The 17455-nt window shown below is 37.9% G+C and overlaps 1 protein-coding gene across 2 annotated transcripts in view; it reads right to left on the bottom strand.

Annotated features, from left to right (window-relative positions):
- Positions 1-365: 365 nt before the first annotated feature.
- The window catches only part of SEC22B (SEC22 homolog B, vesicle trafficking protein), a 20902-nt gene continuing 3812 nt past the window's right edge, over positions 366-17455 (bottom strand). Inside the window, exons 2-6 of one of the 2 annotated variants that reach the window (XM_014550108.1) lie at positions 14782-14871; positions 13991-14100; positions 9823-9983; positions 7079-7225; positions 366-3361 (exon numbers count right to left, since the gene is read on the bottom strand). In XM_014550108.1, coding sequence (XP_014405594.1) covers positions 3207-3361; positions 7079-7225; positions 9823-9983; positions 13991-14100; positions 14782-14796 — 588 coding nt within the window. In that variant the 5' untranslated portion in view covers positions 14797-14871 and the 3' untranslated portion in view covers positions 366-3206. The remainder of the gene's footprint in view (positions 3362-7078; positions 7226-9822; positions 9984-13990; positions 14101-14781; positions 14872-17455) is intronic. The other variant, XM_005879076.2, reaches the window with a different exon arrangement.

Below are 17455 nucleotides of genomic sequence, written 5' to 3'. Positions count from 1 at the left end.
AGTTCACCAGAGCTGGACAGTTTTCAAAGCTTCTGGGTACTTACCTTTGACTTCCACTTCCTGCATGTCTGGGGTTCTTAACTGGGGGACCATGGCCCTCTGGGTTACAGGAGGCTTCAGGAGTCCTGAGAATTCCCTGACATAGTATGTGATACTTGGTATACACATACACATGCGTTTTTTCTGGGTAAAGGCACATACCTTTCATCAGATTTTCAAAGGCTTTCCAAATAGCATAAGAACCAGTTAGACATTTAAATGAGCAGATGTATGTACAATCTGCCAAATATTTTTAACATTTGTGAAATTTCTTAGTTTAATACGCATCTTGGGAAGTTCAGTGTCACAACAGCCAGAAAAGCTACTTTTAAGAGTAATTCCACATCTTTACTTCCTAGTAATTCACACAATCTTCAACCCACTGCAATTTGACTTCTGTCTCTATGATTAAGTTCCTAATTGCTAAACTCAAAATACATTTTTTGGTACTTATTTGTCCACTTGGTGGTATAGTATAATGGAGAGAAGCGGACTCTGGAGCCAAACTGCCTAGTTCAAAGCTTAGCCCATCACTTTCTAGCTCTCCAGCCTTGCACAATTTAACTCTCTGCCTCAGAATGGTATCCTTAGTAAAAAGTGTCTTTATTCATGTTGTGTGAACAGTACTTACTTCAAAATGTCAATGGGAGAATTCAATGAGCTCCCAACTAAGAAAGCATTATGTAAATATGAGTTACTATTTGGTACCTGGGATAACTCCTTTCTTGAAAATCATTTGAAACACGTCTCCTAGGTCTCATTCCAACTTGGGTGGCGCCTTAGTTTCATCTTCCTAGTTCTAGGCTTATCCCTCTCTAATGTATCTTTTACACTATGGCCAGAATGATCATTTGAAACTACAAACCTGATGCCATCTCTTGCCCCTTTATGACAGTGGGCCAGTCTAGCTTTTCTTCCTTAAGTCCCCATTGCCTACACTTACCCTACCAGGTCCATGGAACCAAACTAACTACAATCCCCAAAATGTGCCTTTTTCTTTTAACTCATGACTCTGTATAAGCCACTGACTCTGTCTAGAATTCGGTATCTATTCTCAATGTGGCCCCAATAACACTGCACACTAATTACACATTCTATTCTAGAAGGCTGTTTGGTTGCTGATACATTTCATCTAGTCAGATCTTCCCTTCCCACCACCTATAATAAAGAGTAGAAGTAGGAGCCATATTATGACAGTCTTGTTGTTTTTCTACCATCATAATCTTAAACCATTCTCTTATTCCTTTATGTCATTCCATAATCCCCCTTCTCATTTTTTAACCCACTGAGTTTATGTAGAAAAATAGCTAGAAGGTTATAGGGACATAAATAAACTAGGTAACAACACTTCACGCTGAAGGGAACATTCTAGAAGTATTTATTTCACTGCTGACCACTTGGTTACAGCATGCAACTCTCAACAGCGAGCTGCCACTCTCCACTCCTACAGAAGCACCAAATGCTATGGTGCCTCTACTTAGTTTTCAGCCTTTCACAGGCTTTTATTACCAACATCATTACCTAGGGACAAGCCCTTTGGAGACTTAAAAGCACTTATTCTCTATAAAAAGTAACTTCATATTTCATGCACAAAACTCCAATTGGCAGATGTAGGTCCAAAATGGAAAGAAAAAAATGTATTCTAGTTCTGTAAATTATCAGGAATAAAATAAGCATTTCTCCTCGCCTTGTTATAAGGAAATAGAATTATTTTTCTCTATCAGGAATCAAGACAGTAGCTTTGATGAGCCCACAATTATAAAATTGCTCACTGGTTAAAGTTCTTTCTGAAGATGTTAAGAGGTAAGAAGATGGCTCATTTTCCTGTACAATTTAAAGAAATATTTGCAGTATTTGTAGGAGTTATAGGTTATATTGCAGGTCCTTGTGACAATATTTAAAAGACCTATTCTCCCATTTAGAAAATTCAATCTCAGAAGATAAAAGAAAATCCCCATTATCCCTGAGCAAAAAGGGGAAAACATCATAGGTACTTTTGTTACTAGAAGTCACTATAAATGAGTTGCCTAGCTCTAGGTCATTCTCAGAGAATTTATATAAACTTACGCAGGTGTGAGGTGCCCTCAGACTTTCTCAGATAAATGTATTTAGTAGTTTGAATAGTCACTCTGCAAAACTTTAAATTTAATTAACCACACAACTGAACATTCTCCATTTTGAAATTTGAGACTGTCCTGAGAAGATGCCTATGGGACATGAAACTATTGGGCACAGAATAATTTTTTAAATATCAGCAAACTGTGACAAGAGGGAGAGAGTGGGGAAAACTGTAGTGGAGACAGTGAGAAAGGGGCAGGGCAAAGCTATAGTTAGGAACTGGGCCTTTCTTCTCCTCAAGTCAGGGGCCTCTGGCTACATGTATGCTATCCTCACTCTTCATATAAACTAGACGTTGAAAAATAAAATTAAGAATGTCCCAAACTAATTTAAGTCTTTTAAGGAATAAATGACAGAAAACATTTTAGCTTCTTAATCAAGGAGTGCTATAATAGAATTTCAAGGCATCTTAATATAATTCGTTTAACCCTAAAGCAATTGTGCAATAAGCAAAATATAAAAGGAAAATAACAAAGGTTAACTTCCTACAGGGGCCAATAGACAAGATCTTTGCTGCACAGCAATTAACCTTCACACACTGGAGTCTTATTTAAAAGGCCATCGGAAACTCAGATTACTGAAAATCACAAATGTCACCAACAAAAGGAATGTTGATCAGATAGAGTCAAAGAACTTCCCAGAGGGCTGCCTTCTCTGAAGGAATTTCAGCCTGTTGCTAGCACAGGTTGGTTTAGTCAAATCTCACTGATGGCTCCGTTAAAGAATGAATGCCCCAGTCAGTGCTGTTTTAAAAATGTAAAACACTGGGAGGGGAAAAATACCCAAAATAAAACAATCTACTGTTCCCTAACATATACAGCTTAGCACCCAGAGAAAGCCTCTGCCCCCAAAAGAGACTTTCCCCATAGGGTTAAGCTTCATTAAATGAGGTGTAACCTTTCATTTTCAGGATTTGTCTTTTCTTGCAAGGTCCTTAAAGGCAGAAGTTCCACTTGGATTCTAACACACATCTCTGTGAGCTCAGCTTCCTGAAAACACACACCTGCCGGGGTCTAGGTTCTCCCTTGCCAGTGACCGGGCTCACTACTTCACAGCCACCAGAATCGCACATACACTATCAACATGATGAAAAACACAGCCACTGCTGCAAGTTTGGCGTAAGTGGACCGCATGTTCAAGTACTTCGCATCTTGGCGGTATTTCTTAGACAGACTGGACAAATTGTTAGCCTTTGAATCCAATGCTGTCAAAGAAGAAGAAAGGAAAACACTAATTAGTCCATGGAAGTATTTTATCAAATGTATGAAGTCATAAAAATAACCAAAAGGAGTGGCACTAGACCAAACAACCACAATGCTTAAATGATCATTTTTATTTTAAGGGTAAGGTTACCTGTACTGATTAATTCATGATCCTAAAGCACTGAAAAATCTATAATGCATTTTAAAATTATCAGACCAAGTTATGTTCAAATTCTTGAGGCTGCATAGTGAAGTGGTTGGGAGTGCAGGCTCTGGCCTCTGACTCTTTGGTCAAATTTCAGATGCATCAGCCATGTAACTCCGCCTCACTAAGCCCCGGTTTCATCATCTATGTATTGGGGATAACAAACTATATCATAGGCTTATAGGTACACACCAATGCCTGTAAAGTGAGCACAATGCCTGCATATGGTAAACATCTGAGAAATGTTAGCCGACATTAAGCATCTCCATAATCTTTCAATGGTCTAAATTATATTACCTCATATTTTGAAAAATAATCCATGTAAAATAACATTCAGATAACCAGGAAATCCAATGAACCAGCCATTGAGTATTAAGCTATATCTCAATGATGAATGCTGCCAAATGTCTAAGATTCTCCACATTGTAGAGACTATTATAGGTGCTAGAAAACCACCAATATCTACTAAATTAAGCTTTTTAGAATATTTTGCAACATTTCTTTTCCCTACAAGTAAATGACATTTATAATGTCATTATCTTCTTATAATTGTTAACTGAGCAATTAGAGAAATAGCCAGATAGACAAAAGCTAGACTGGACTAAAATATATGGCATATTTTAATAATAAAAACAAACTCTCAATTTGACATAAATGAATTCTGATCAAACTTTTTACTTCTTTAAGTTTTTGAAAAACTATTTTGCAATCTGAATGTTTGTTCTTCCTCAGAGAATGCTTCTGGAATATTTGGAGTTGCCTAATAGAGACTGGTTTTGATTGAGAAATGTGGCATTACTTAATAGCACAGGCATGACAGCTACTTCTAAATTATCAACTTGTCCTGTAAGAAAAACACCTAGTCATGTAAAAAAAAGAAGTTACAGGATGAGAAATAACCATGACAATGCTGCAAGGAATCTTTCTAGCCAGTCTACTAGAGTGCACAACTCATTGGACAGAGGTTTTTAACTACTGTGTTTATTTTGCTATATTCCCAGTAACTAGGACAGAGTCTGGCATATATAGTCAGTGCACAATAAATAAATATTTGCTAAATGAATCTAAGCTGCTGAGACTAACTGGACAGAGGAACAAGTATTAGGTCATATGAAATAAATAATAGTTAAGTGAATTCCTCTGCATCAGAACATTTAGAAGCACATAATATTATTAAGACAAAGCTTGGAGAAGTCGTTTAGCCAATATGAGAAGACACCATGTGAAGTGCTAGAGGATACAATGATGGCCAAAACATGTTTTTTGATCCCTATATTTTTGAAATTTACAGTGACACCTTTGAATGAAAAGACAAAACCTATGACTTATGAGAAATAGGTATATGTAGGCAGTAAAAAAGGTCATAATTTGGTCTTGCTGAAAGAACTCACAGGAACTATTATTGGGTCTTAAATGCAAAGTAGACTAGCTATACAACTTTAAAAATTAGAGAAGAAGACATAAAAGATGGATTCTTATTATGAATAAGCTTAAAGAGAAAGAAAACATTATATGAGGTAGGCTTATTTTTTCATTATCCTTCAAATATGATCCATTCAGAAATGGGTTTTTTTCCTCTTAAAATACCACTCTGTACTCCTTCCGGATGTATCAAATTTCAAGAATCCTTCCTGCTCAGTTCACATTTATCTACTTCCTTCTACATTTTTATAGCTCTCATTGTCTATATGTCTATTTAAAACTATCATACAATGAAAATGGACAACTCCGTGGGCCAACAAAAAAGCAGTGTGGCTTTTAGGAAGCTATTCAACCTTTCTGAGTCTCTGCTTCTTTATCTATAAAACTGGTTTGACACCACCCACTTCACCTGGGATTGCTCTAAAGAATAAATAAAATATATGTATTCCCCCTACCATCTTGTCTAGCACAAAGTGTTCCATTGATGTTTGTTTCTTATACCATCTATAAAATTCTGACAATGTTTCTTATTTTCCCTATCAGATGAAGTTACTTCTTTTTCAATCAGCATCTCAGCTTTGTAGCAGCCAGCAAAGCAGTAGGAGAGAATTCTTTACATTTCTGATGAACTCACCAATATATGTATTTTGGATTTTTAAAAAAGTTCCTGTGGTCTACTTTATCACAAGTAGAAACTGTAAGTCTGTTATGATAAAAATATACACAGACTCACTTAAAATTACAGTGTGAAGCTATATGCTTGGACAACTGCTTCCTAGTAACATAAAGGTTAAAATTTGCAATATATAATAACAAAATTTATTCATGAATATGTAGAAAGGTTAAATTCAAGAAATATTCTTAAGACATCTACTTGTGATCACTACTATGAGAAACATAAAAGAAATATATGAAATAGACATAAAACATAAGCACTACCTTTAAAGAGTACATGTCCACATCAAACACTTAGGTAACATTTAAATACTTAAGTAACATTTAAACATTAAATATAAATATATATTTAGTATTAATAAATATATGAAGTATAAATATATTTATTAATACCAACATATATATTTCAGGAAATTTTCATAAATAAGTACATACACACATATACACAAACACCATATGGTGTTGGTTAAGCACCATATGTAGCTAAGTGCTTTAAAGAATTTATGTGCTAAAAAACACCACATGTAGTTAAGTGCTTTAAAGATTTTAATGTGATATGGACTATAAGGATCAGAAAAGGCTTATTTATTTAAATATGTTTGTATTGATTTTAGAGGGAGAGAGGAAGGGAGAGGGAGAAACATTGATGAGAGGCTGCCTCTGGCATGCCCCCTACTGGGGATAGAGCCTGCGGCCTGACCAGGAATTTAACCAACAACCTCTTGCTGCATGGGCTGACATGCAACCAACTGAGCCACACTGGCCAGGGCAGCAAAGGCTTCTTCATAGAGGTAGTTCCTACCTAGATTTAAAGAACAGGTCCAGGATGACCTGACTGAGTCAGAATGTTTGTAACTAGGGAGAAGGAGAGGAGTTTGTAATCTCCTTACCTCCCAGTATAGAGGACACAATGCTTTTGCACATTACAAGTACACAATAATAATGACTGTATTAATTAAAAGTAAGTTGAGACCAGACTAAATCTCATCTTACAGTCAGAGTTTTTAAAGTTTTCAGCAGAGGATTATATAACATTTGATCGGGCAGCAGTAAAATCTCCCCAAGTGGCTACTCAGGAAACCACAGCAATTGACAATTTCCTCTCATTCTTCTTTTCATTTCTGCTCACTTATGTAAGTGTTTCTGTAAATATTTACGTAACTTTGTAAATATCTTGGAAATAGTAATTGCTTCTGATATGGAATGAGACCCTTATTGTTTCAACTCAACAAATCTAATCATGCTAACAGAAAAATATCATAGTGGAAGCTTTATAATGTCATCTGTTTCTGAGAAATGAAGTCTTAACAGTGCTCCATAGACTCTGACAGCATGAAAGTTACTCTAATATAAGCTATCCTTGCCTCTGGAATGAGAACCATCTCTTCATAAGACTTATATGACTTTTAGCTACTACCTGAGAGTGCTTCTCCTCGTTGTAACACTTCTTCGATATTGGCCACCATGAGCCTCTGCACGTCTTGCAGTTCAGTGTTGATGGAGCCTAGGTTTCTCCGAGCACGACTGTCAGTGTATAGCTTCTTGGTTTTCTGAATGTAGGTCTCTAGAATGATGGAGAAAAATGACCATAAACGACTTCTTTCATGTCCATCAAAATACTGAATTAGGGTTTAGGGCAGTGATGGCGAACCTATGACACGTGTGTCAGAGGTGGCACACGAACTCATTTTATTGGTTGATTTTTCTTTGTTAAATGGCATTTAAATATATAAAATAAATATCAAAAATATAAATCTTTGTTTTACTATGGTTGCAAATATCAAAAAATTTCTATATGTGACACGGCACCAGAGTTAAGTTAGGGTTTTTCAAAATGCTGACACGCTGAGCTCAAAAGGTTCACCATCACTGGTTTAGGGAGTTCTGAGTTTAGTGCTGGATTGCTACTATCCATGCTTAACCAAGCTATTGAATGAGTATCAAAAGGGGAGTTTTGATTTCTTCATTTGTAAAATGTAAAGATATAATTAGATGACTATGCAGGAGAAATATCCTTTGCACACCCTCAAAGTGCAAATTAGAAGTAGCTACTTTCAGGATCCTTAGAGAAATGAAGACTCACTACAGTAAGCCTTTCCTGAAAGCAGACATTTTCCAACTGTATTATGAGACTCTTACGGTTTCATTACTTAACACGACACATTCCCTAAAAAAAAAAAAAGGTTGGCAACAATCTAGCATTTCTACAGCCTAACATGGCAAAAGAGTGATAAAGTATTTTCTTTAACATTCATCCCAATTTCACTCTGTTCGTAAACTTCGGGTAAAGCAGACATGTATTAGGGAATTTCCCAAATAACACTATAAAACTGCAGCTTCATTTGTGTTTAGGCCATGTCTATATTTCTTAGAACTATAGAAGAATGACTTATTATTAAAGATTACATCTCAACATTTAACAAAAATCTTAAGCTATTTGTGCTGGATACCTCTCATTTGCCTCTTCTGCACCCTGCTTTTGCCTTGGGAAGTTGACCTACGTGGACTACATCAATGGGCTCCTTACCCCATAGCTTTGAGCCAAAGAGGGAGCCCCAAGAGTAGGAAAGAAGAGCAAACAGTAACATCAGGGTATTTAATCCTTTAGCTCCTCCCTGAAAAGTCACCTTGGGCTGGCAATGTCCCTCCACCAACTTACACTGGAGCTGGCCTTCTCTATGAATTTTCTCCTTCCCCAATCCAGAAACTGCTTCTTTTTCTCATTCCTTTGGGCTGGGGATGGTAACAATTACTGTGTTATGCGCCCCAGTACCTTGCAGTACACCTATAACCCGTTCATGTCTCTGTCTATAATCCTTTAACCTAACTTGAGTGTACCAATTATTTCCTGTGTGACCTTGACAAAGCAGTCTTATTTTTCTTCTTGGTTTACTAGACTGCTATTGTCTACAAACATAAAATTAAAAATCACATACATTAAAGCAATCAGCTCTTGGAGAGTTATAAAACACTGGAGTATTTTGATAAACTTTATTTATTTCTAAAAAACAAGTTGACGTCCTTATCTAGAAAACTTGAAACACTTCAGAAATATAGAGATAGTAAAAACCAATTTCTTTCTTTTAACTAAAAATGTCAGCAGTGAAGGCTGACCATAGGTATGCCTTCTTACTTTTTCTCCTTGCTGTACTAGGACATTTCCTTTGATCTACTACCATCAGATACTTTAACGAGGCTGAGCAATGATGAGTCTATAATTCTTATACAGATATCAACACCCATACTCACTACTTCAGCATGTAGTAAATGTTATCCCCCAATGCCATCTATCTTCTGGTACTTTTCTTTAAAATTAGAGAATCTTATTTTTCTAAAAGAAACAAAACACCCAAAATCTTGCTGATTTCCAAATTCTGACCTCCATAAAATGAGCCTTACTGTGAGTGTGTGTGTATGTGTCTGCTTGGGAAAAGAACTTGGCTATTATATACCAACTAGAGGCCCAGTGCATGAAATCCATGCACTGGGGGGGGGTCCCTCAGCCCAGCCTGCACCCTCTCCAATCTGGAACCCCTCGGGGGATGTCCGACTGCCAGTTTAGGCCCGATCCAACAGAGATCGGACCTAAACCGGCAGTCGGACATCCCTCTCACAATCCGGGACTACTGGCTCCTAACCACACTGCCTGCCTGCCTGATTGCCCCTAACCACTTCAGCCTGCCAGTCCAATCACCCCCTAACCGCTCCCCTGCCAGCCTGATTGACACCTAACTGCTCCCCTGCCGGCCTGATCGCCCCAACTGCCCTCCCCTGCAGGCCTGGTCCCCCACCTAATAGCCCTCCCCTGCCAGCCATCTTATGACAACATGGGGGTGGCCATCTTGTGACATGAGGGCATGAGGGTCAATTTGCATATTACCTCTTTATTATATAGGATTAGGGAGACTTGACCTTAATGAAGAATCAAATCAAATAACCAAAAAGGGCAAAGGGCAACAAGTTCTATGGGGAAAAGATCAAAAGACTAGCAAAAATTACTTATAAGAAGAAAGGCCCATTCATTTAAAAGGACAAAAAGAGGTGGAATGAAAGAGGCAGAATCCAAAACTTCAGTAAAATTATGTGAAAATCGTCAGCATAACAAATAGCTTTTCCATATTCTTTGCTCCCTTGATAGAAAGGTGAGGAACAAAAACTTACCAAACTCAATAAAGCAATAGGGTCTAGACACAGTGGGCACCTTCTTTCCATACTGTTCATCAAACTCTGAGTGTAAATCTTCTAGGAAGGCGAAAGCCAACTTCTTAGGGAAGTTAGCTTCACTCAAAACCAAGTAGCACACTCCTTGTTCAATAATGTAGCTGGAGAGAGACAACAAAGAAAAAAGTTGTTTGTACAGTAACAATTTTCTGACAATTTGAAGCAGACTCTCAGTGCCATATAAGCTTTTCAACGATATTTTAACCTAAGCCGTGGGAGGCTAACTAAATCAGAAAGCCAATTTCAAGCAATAAATCCTTGGAATCAGAAAGCAAACATCTTTCCGTTATTAGAAGTATATTCCAAAAGGAGTACTTAGACATGTTTAGTATAACTGTCTATTCACTATATAATTCTTCAACTAAAATATCCTAATACCTAAGGCTTTTTCTTGATATCTTGGAGTTGTGACTCCATCCATCCTTTGATTATGTATGGTAAACTAGTATACACAGTTTTAAACTCCTTCCAGCTGTAAGAAAAAGAGTGAAACTAAAAAATGTCATGGATACTTAAAAGTTGAAATTTAACGTTATTTACAGACAATAATGACCTCAGAACTAACAATATCCCCTGGTATCAAGGTAGGAGGACTCCGTATCAACTGGAAACTGCCCAGTAACAGAGCTGGCTTCCTCTTGTGAGAGGTGAGCTCCCCACATTCTGGAAGGGGCTATGATTGAGATGAGCTACTAAGCCCAGACAAGCAGCACAAGGAAACTGAGGCAGGTAGTTAAACAAGCAGTTTATAGCCATCTAATAAAACCCTTAATCTTATTGCCCCTAAACCAAAGACACTTAAGAGTAAATGGTTTGCACGTCTCCTCCCCAACCAGAGGTAAATAGCCTAAATCACCCTAATCAGGGAGACAGATAGAAATCCAATTAATGCCATTTGTCCCAACCGTACCCACGGACAGATGAAGTTAAGGAAATAAATCTTATTTTGGCACCAGCATAAAACTGATGAATATTCTACTGAGATTCTCGCATAAACCCCCAGCCTTTAAAACATGCAAAGTCCCAGGGCATCCTCTCCCTGCCAGGAGCACCTGGTGCCTCTCCCAGCCCTCTCTACCTCCCCCACAGGCATGTATCTCCTAAACTCTAAGGAACCCCACAAGGCTTGCAACCAGGGAGCAATAGGCAGTAACCCCCTGACTTTGTCCCCCTTTTCTCTGACTTATTAGTGAGCCAAAGCAGCCCAGCCTAGGCTCACTTCCTCTTCTGTTGCTTCTTCTATCCTAGACCCTTCCTTGTTTCACTGTCCCCAGCTTTAATAACTGTCCTCTGAAAATCACCTGGACTCGAGGTGTGAAATCTTTCCTGCATGAAGTCCAGAACCCCCACACTACCAGCCCACCCCTAGGCAGACCCGCTCAGCGCCAGGTCCCCTTTCTGGTAACGTGATTACATGTCTGAGATATTCTTGGAAAGATTAGGCTACTCAGTGGTTTTCAAATGTATTTTGGCCATTGTAGTATTTATTTCAGCAAAAATTACATTCAGAAGACCAATATGTATAGAAAATATGTTCTTTAGTTTAAGGAGGCATCTATGGGTCCCCCACCCCTCCCCTGCCCTACTCCTAAGGCATCCTAGGACTCTACAGAGTAGTGTTTCTAGTCTATTATATGATCACTCAGGCTCTTTAAAATAATGTTGATGATGGTAATAATACTGCTGTCCTATCTTTTGTTGTTTTTTCCTAACCTATAGTAGAGATAAAGGTATTATATAATTAAGTGCTTTTAACCTTTTGATGTTAAAAATTAGATTTATAGGAAATGTTTTATATACTACACAAATTAATACCTTATGAAACTTAATGCCACTACTTTATTAACCAATAGGCCAGGGTTTTTTGTTTTGTTTTTGTATACTTATTTGCTTGTTTTTGATGATTGGAGGTTTTTGTTTTTTTCCTTTTAAGTTAAATACACAAGGCTGCTCCCAGATACCTTAGTATTCAAGTTCCTAAAATAGCAACATTATTCAGCTAATCCTTTTTTCTTTTCTTTGATTCTCTTATTCTCTCTTTTCTTTAATCCTTCCTGTTTTATCACCTTCAAACTTGACATGTATTAAACATTTAATACCAATTATTTGTATATCATTTGAAATCCAATAAAGTGTCTTTGATCCCTCTCTCAGCTGTATGCATTATCTATAATCAAGGATTGAAATGCTCTTGAAGTGTCTTTTATAATTCTCTTTTTTCCTAAGTAATAAGTAACACTTCTAACTATTCTCTATGTGCCAGGCAAGATATTAAGAGATATACATGGATTCCCTTTACATGGAATAAAAACTATGATTACTTTCCCTACTTTGTAGAGGAAACTGAGGCCTGGAAAAGTATATATGAGTTGTTCAAGGTTACACTATTAGTAAACTAGTATCCTGGTGCACGGATTTGTGCACATTGAAAGGAAATTAATTAGAAGAAATATTTTAATATTGCTATTTGCCCTTTCTCACAGGCAGGAGTTCAACCAACCGGGAAATAGATGTGCGCTGACCACCAGGGGGTGGCGTGTAACATGGTGGGCGTCGGCAATGCAGCGCTGGCAGTGGGTGACAGTGGAGGTGCCACTGGCCCCGATGAGCCCCGACAAGAGTGGGACTGCGGCAGGATGGTGGAACAGGTGAGTGGGCCGCACCAGGCCAAGGTGGGTGCAAGTGGGGACCCCAATTGTCCCGCCGGTCGCCCCACAGATTGGCCCTGATCACCAGCCAGGTCTAGGGACCCTACCCATGCATGAATTTTGTGCATCAGGCCACTAGTATATAGATAAACTTGCTTAACTAGATCTGCTTTCTGATTTAGCTAAACTTTTTCCAGCTCAGTGAAGCACCCAACTTCTCTTTCAGATAATTGTCAGCAACACAGCAGTAAATATCAACACAAAGCAGATTATTATTGTAGATCATGCAGGGAGAACAAAGGGTAAAATATTTAAGTGCAGCAGTGTTTGACTATATTCTGAGTAGTGAGAAAACCCGAAGTCATTTTCTTACTTCTTTTCAGTCAGGTCAAGTTTCTAAACGTTCTAAATCTCTGTTGTCTTGCTAATGAAAAGAAAATAGGATTCTACTGAGTCTCCTATGTACCTACTGCAGAACTTCTGTGAGGATCAAATGAGATGAGGCATGAGAAAATGCTTCACAAACATTTGGTTGAACTATAAAATGTTTCCACCTGGCTATAAAGCAAGTTGTGTTCCTGGGCTGAAGAAACTGCAAGGAGGCTAGTCACTAGGGAGAGGAGGCCGGGCGTTGCTACGTGACGTCATTACCCGGCGCCCACAGCCACCGTTTCTGGGCTGGGTTGGGCTGTGGGCTGCATTTTGCGCCATGGGGTCTTGGCAGTGTTGGCTGCAATGTGGTGGGGTGTTGCTCCAGGGTGGTGGTGGGGCCTGTGTCCCACTTGGACAAAGCCGAGTATTGGTTTGTTGGTGCCAGGTCCATGGTGCCATTTATTTTTAAATGACCAGTGAGCATCATGGCAGCTCCTGCATTGAGCGTCTGCCCCCTAGTGGTCAGTGTGCGTCATAGCTAACAGTCATGGGGAAGGATGGACACTCAGCCTTTTATATATATACAGATGTTTGAGCAGGGTACTAACCTGAATGTGTCTGGTTCTATGAAGCTCCTAAAGCAAAAGCGATCTATTATTGCATGACAGGTATAGCATTCACTAGACCAGGGGTGGGCAAACTTTTTGACTCGAGGGCCACAATGGGTTCTTAAACTGGACCAGAGGGCCGGAACAAAAGCATGGATGGAGTGTTTGTGTGAACTAATATAAATTCAAAGTAAACATCATTACATAAAAGGGTACGGTCTTTTTTTTTTTAGTTTTATTCATTTCAAACGGGCCGAATCCGGCCCGTGGGCCGTAGTTTGCCCACGGCTGCACTAGACACAAGTTGAATAAACAAACCAAGATTTCAGTTTTGCAGAATTACAGCTAGGGAAGTGGCTTCATGAAGAGACTACACTTTTAAAGTTATCTTACTTTTAAAAAATTATTCTCATCACATGTTACTTACATTTACTGTATTTCATACTTAAATGATCACAAAGAAATCAAGATTATACTCACTGAAAACTCATGGTGTCAGCTTCCAAAGTACATCTGGTAGGGGATTGCTCATTCAATTTTCGAAAGAGTTGCTTAGCCTGACTCTGGTACTTTTGAAGGTCCCGAAAAGCCTGAAAGAAGACACCTTCATTTAAGGATTTTCCAGCCCTGGCCAGTATTCTCAGTGGTTAGAGTATTGTTATCAGTCTGGATCTGAGGTTGAGTATTGAGAAAGAACAAAGTGAAATCTTAAAATTCTATATAGTAAAATGCTGAGCTAAGAGTAAAAACGAGGAAGCAATAAAAATTATTTCAATGGCAGATAAGCGATGTACAAGTAAGTATAGCTATATTTAAAATGGTGAATTGAAAATGCAAATCAAAACCACAATGAGATACCACCTGACACCTGCCAGAATGGCTAATATCAAAAAGACAAGAAATAACAAGTGTTGGTAAGAATATTGAGAAAAGGGAACCCTTATTCACTGTGGGAATGTAAATATATGTGCAATATTGTTTAATGATAATATATAATGGTGCAGCCACTATGAAAACAGTATGGAGGTTCCTCAAAAAATTAAAAATAGAACTGTCATATGATGCAGCAATCCCACTTCTGGGTAGTTATTCAAAGAAAATGAACACAGTAATTTGAAAAGATATATGCACCCCTAATATTCATTGCAGCATTATTTACAATAGCCGAGATATGGAAACAACCTAAGTGTCCATCAATGGATGAAAGGATAAAGAAGATGTGGTATACATACACAGAATACTATTCAGCCATTAAGAAAATGGAATCTTACCATTTGTGACATCATGGATGGACCTTGAGGGCCATTACATTAAGTGAGTCAGAGAAATAAATACTGTATGACCTCACTTATATGTGAAATCTAAAAAACAAAACAAACAAAACAAAACAAAAAACCAAAATCACAGATGCAGAGAACAGATTGGTGGTTGCCAGGGGGAAGAGGGAGTAGTGAGTCAAAACGAATGAAAGTGATTCAAAGTTACAAACTTCCAGTTATAAAATAAATAAGTCATGGGGATCTAACATACAGCATGACGACTAATATTAATATCATTGTGCTGTATATTTGAAAGTTTCTGAGAGTAAATTTTAAATGTCCACATTACAAGAAAAAAAAAGTAACTATGGCCCTGATCGGTTTGGCTCAGTGGATAGAGCGTCGGCCTGCGGACTGAAGGGTCCCGGGTTTGATTCCAGTCGAGGGCATGTACCTTGGTTGCGGGCACATCCCCTTGTGCAGGAGGCAGCTGATCGATGTTTCTCTCTCATCGATATTTCTAACTCTCTGTCCCTCTCCCTTCCTCTCTGTAAAAAATCAATAAAATATATTTTTAAAAAAGTAACTATGTATGGTGATGGATGGTACCTAGATTTATTGTGGTGACCATTTCACAGTGTATACAAATATCAAATCATTATGTTGTATACCTGGAACTAATATGTTACAGGCCAATTATACCTCAATTAAAAAATAAAATAAATGAGAATAAAATGGTAAACTGAACAATTAAATATGAATAAGAAAGTAAACAAGTGAACCTGGGAGTTAGGCAGAGACCACTAGAACTATCAATTTGTATATTTATCTTGTTCAGCACTGTCTTTATGGCAATGATTTGTTATAATGCTATTCACTTGAGAAATATTTCTATATCAACACATATAAATGTATATATATGCATGTACGTGTGTGAATATGTATGTAAATATAGTTTTATATATTAACACTTTGAAATAATTAACATTATTTACTATCATTAAACAATATTGCGTGTGTGTGTGTGTGTGTGTGTGTGTATAGGGTGTCCAAAAAAATGTATACACACACTTTGAATAATTATAAAGGCAGTGTTTATTAAAATACATTTCATTTTCAAAATTGAGCTATCAGCTGTTCAGGTGTGTATACATTTTTTGGGACACTTTGTATATATATAAAAAATTTTTTTTCATGACTGGTCAGCCAGTAAAGGAGACTGAACACTATCACATACTTTGAACTAGTGAACAATACCCTAGGTTCCTAGGTTTGAATGGTATTTGCCAATCTGTTTGCTTCCCCATGCCCTTATGTAGCATTCAGAAGAGTTCTGACCCCACAACAATAGATAAAAAGAATGCAAGTAAAGTTGGAAACGCTACTAAAGTGCCAAGAAATAATATCAATGTAGATTAATGCTTTTTAACCTTGGCTTTACAATAAAATCACCTGGAGATCTTTAAAAAAAAATACGCATACACAATCTCCACCCCGAAACGAATTAAATCAGCATCTTGCACACAGAGCTCATACACTGCTATTTTTAAAGATACCCACAACCACACATGTTAAGTTTTCTGACAGCTAAAGGCAGGTGAGCACCTTAAAGTTTATTTTATATCTGACAAGTCGAACTTGCTCAAGGGCTTGGGGTCAAGAAGAAAAGGGGCTAGCATTTGAGCCAAAGCAGTCTAGCTCCGAGTTCCTGCTCCTAAGCATGCTATACCACCTCTTCAATTAAAACTGCTGCAGCAATAGCAGATACACCATCCAGGTGATGTTTTACCATTTAATATTAAGTCAAATTCATAGAAAGTTTTCAAGAAACCATGTGGCAGCTTGAATCTAGGTCTCACAACATAAGCACTACGTATGTTAAAGATAAACCCTGTTTGCTTTCAAGATTAAAGTCTACCTAAAAATAATTAGATTAGATATCTTAATTCTGTTTCCTACTTTATCTAAAATGGGCTTGAACCTTTTATACACTATAAGGAAAGGTATCTGTTAGTAATCCAATAATAAAGAGGATGTGAATGTCTGAAAAATTCTGAAACTAATCTGAGTTCATCCAGTAGCATATTTAGGATGTGGTTCTGTATATAATATAAAAAGTACAGGGTAGTAATTGGCCAAACAACTGCAATAATTTCCATTGGTGTCACTAGGACTGCTGAACAACTAGTTGTATCAAATGCCATCTTTTGCCTTTGCAGAATGTCTAGGTAAACACTTATCATTTTTAAATTCCTGATGAGCTCAACTGGTCAAAGGCCAGAAGCACCAAAACCAACCATTTTCCTCTTAATTACAGTAAGGTGATTTATCAAAACTCATTCAACTCTAAACAGACTATGCTTTTTTTGGAGCTATCTGTTGCCTACTAGGTTAGCTCTTCAAGTCCACAGAGCTGGGGCAAAATGAAAGAGAAGAGAGTATGTTTCATTTTGAGGTAGAACAGAAAGGTAGGTGAAAAAAGTGCAAACACCTGAAAAGGAGAAACAGAGAATGGAAGAAAGAAAAAATAGATTATCAGTTAGGGACTCTAGGATTGAAAAGAAAAGTTCATCTCTCTATTGCCCTAGACCCGTGGTCGGCAAACCACAGCTCGAGAGCCACATGCGGCTCTTTGGCCCCTTGAGTGTGGCTCTTCCACAAAATATCACATGCGGGCGCGCACATA

The sequence above is a fragment of the Myotis brandtii genome, unplaced genomic scaffold (assembly GCF_000412655.1).
Source record: "Myotis brandtii unplaced genomic scaffold, ASM41265v1 scaffold582, whole genome shotgun sequence".
NCBI classification, from domain to species: Eukaryota; Metazoa; Chordata; class Mammalia; order Chiroptera; family Vespertilionidae; genus Myotis; species Myotis brandtii.
Note: the sequence above shows the minus strand (reverse complement) of the source record. Positions and strands in the feature narration are given on the sequence as shown.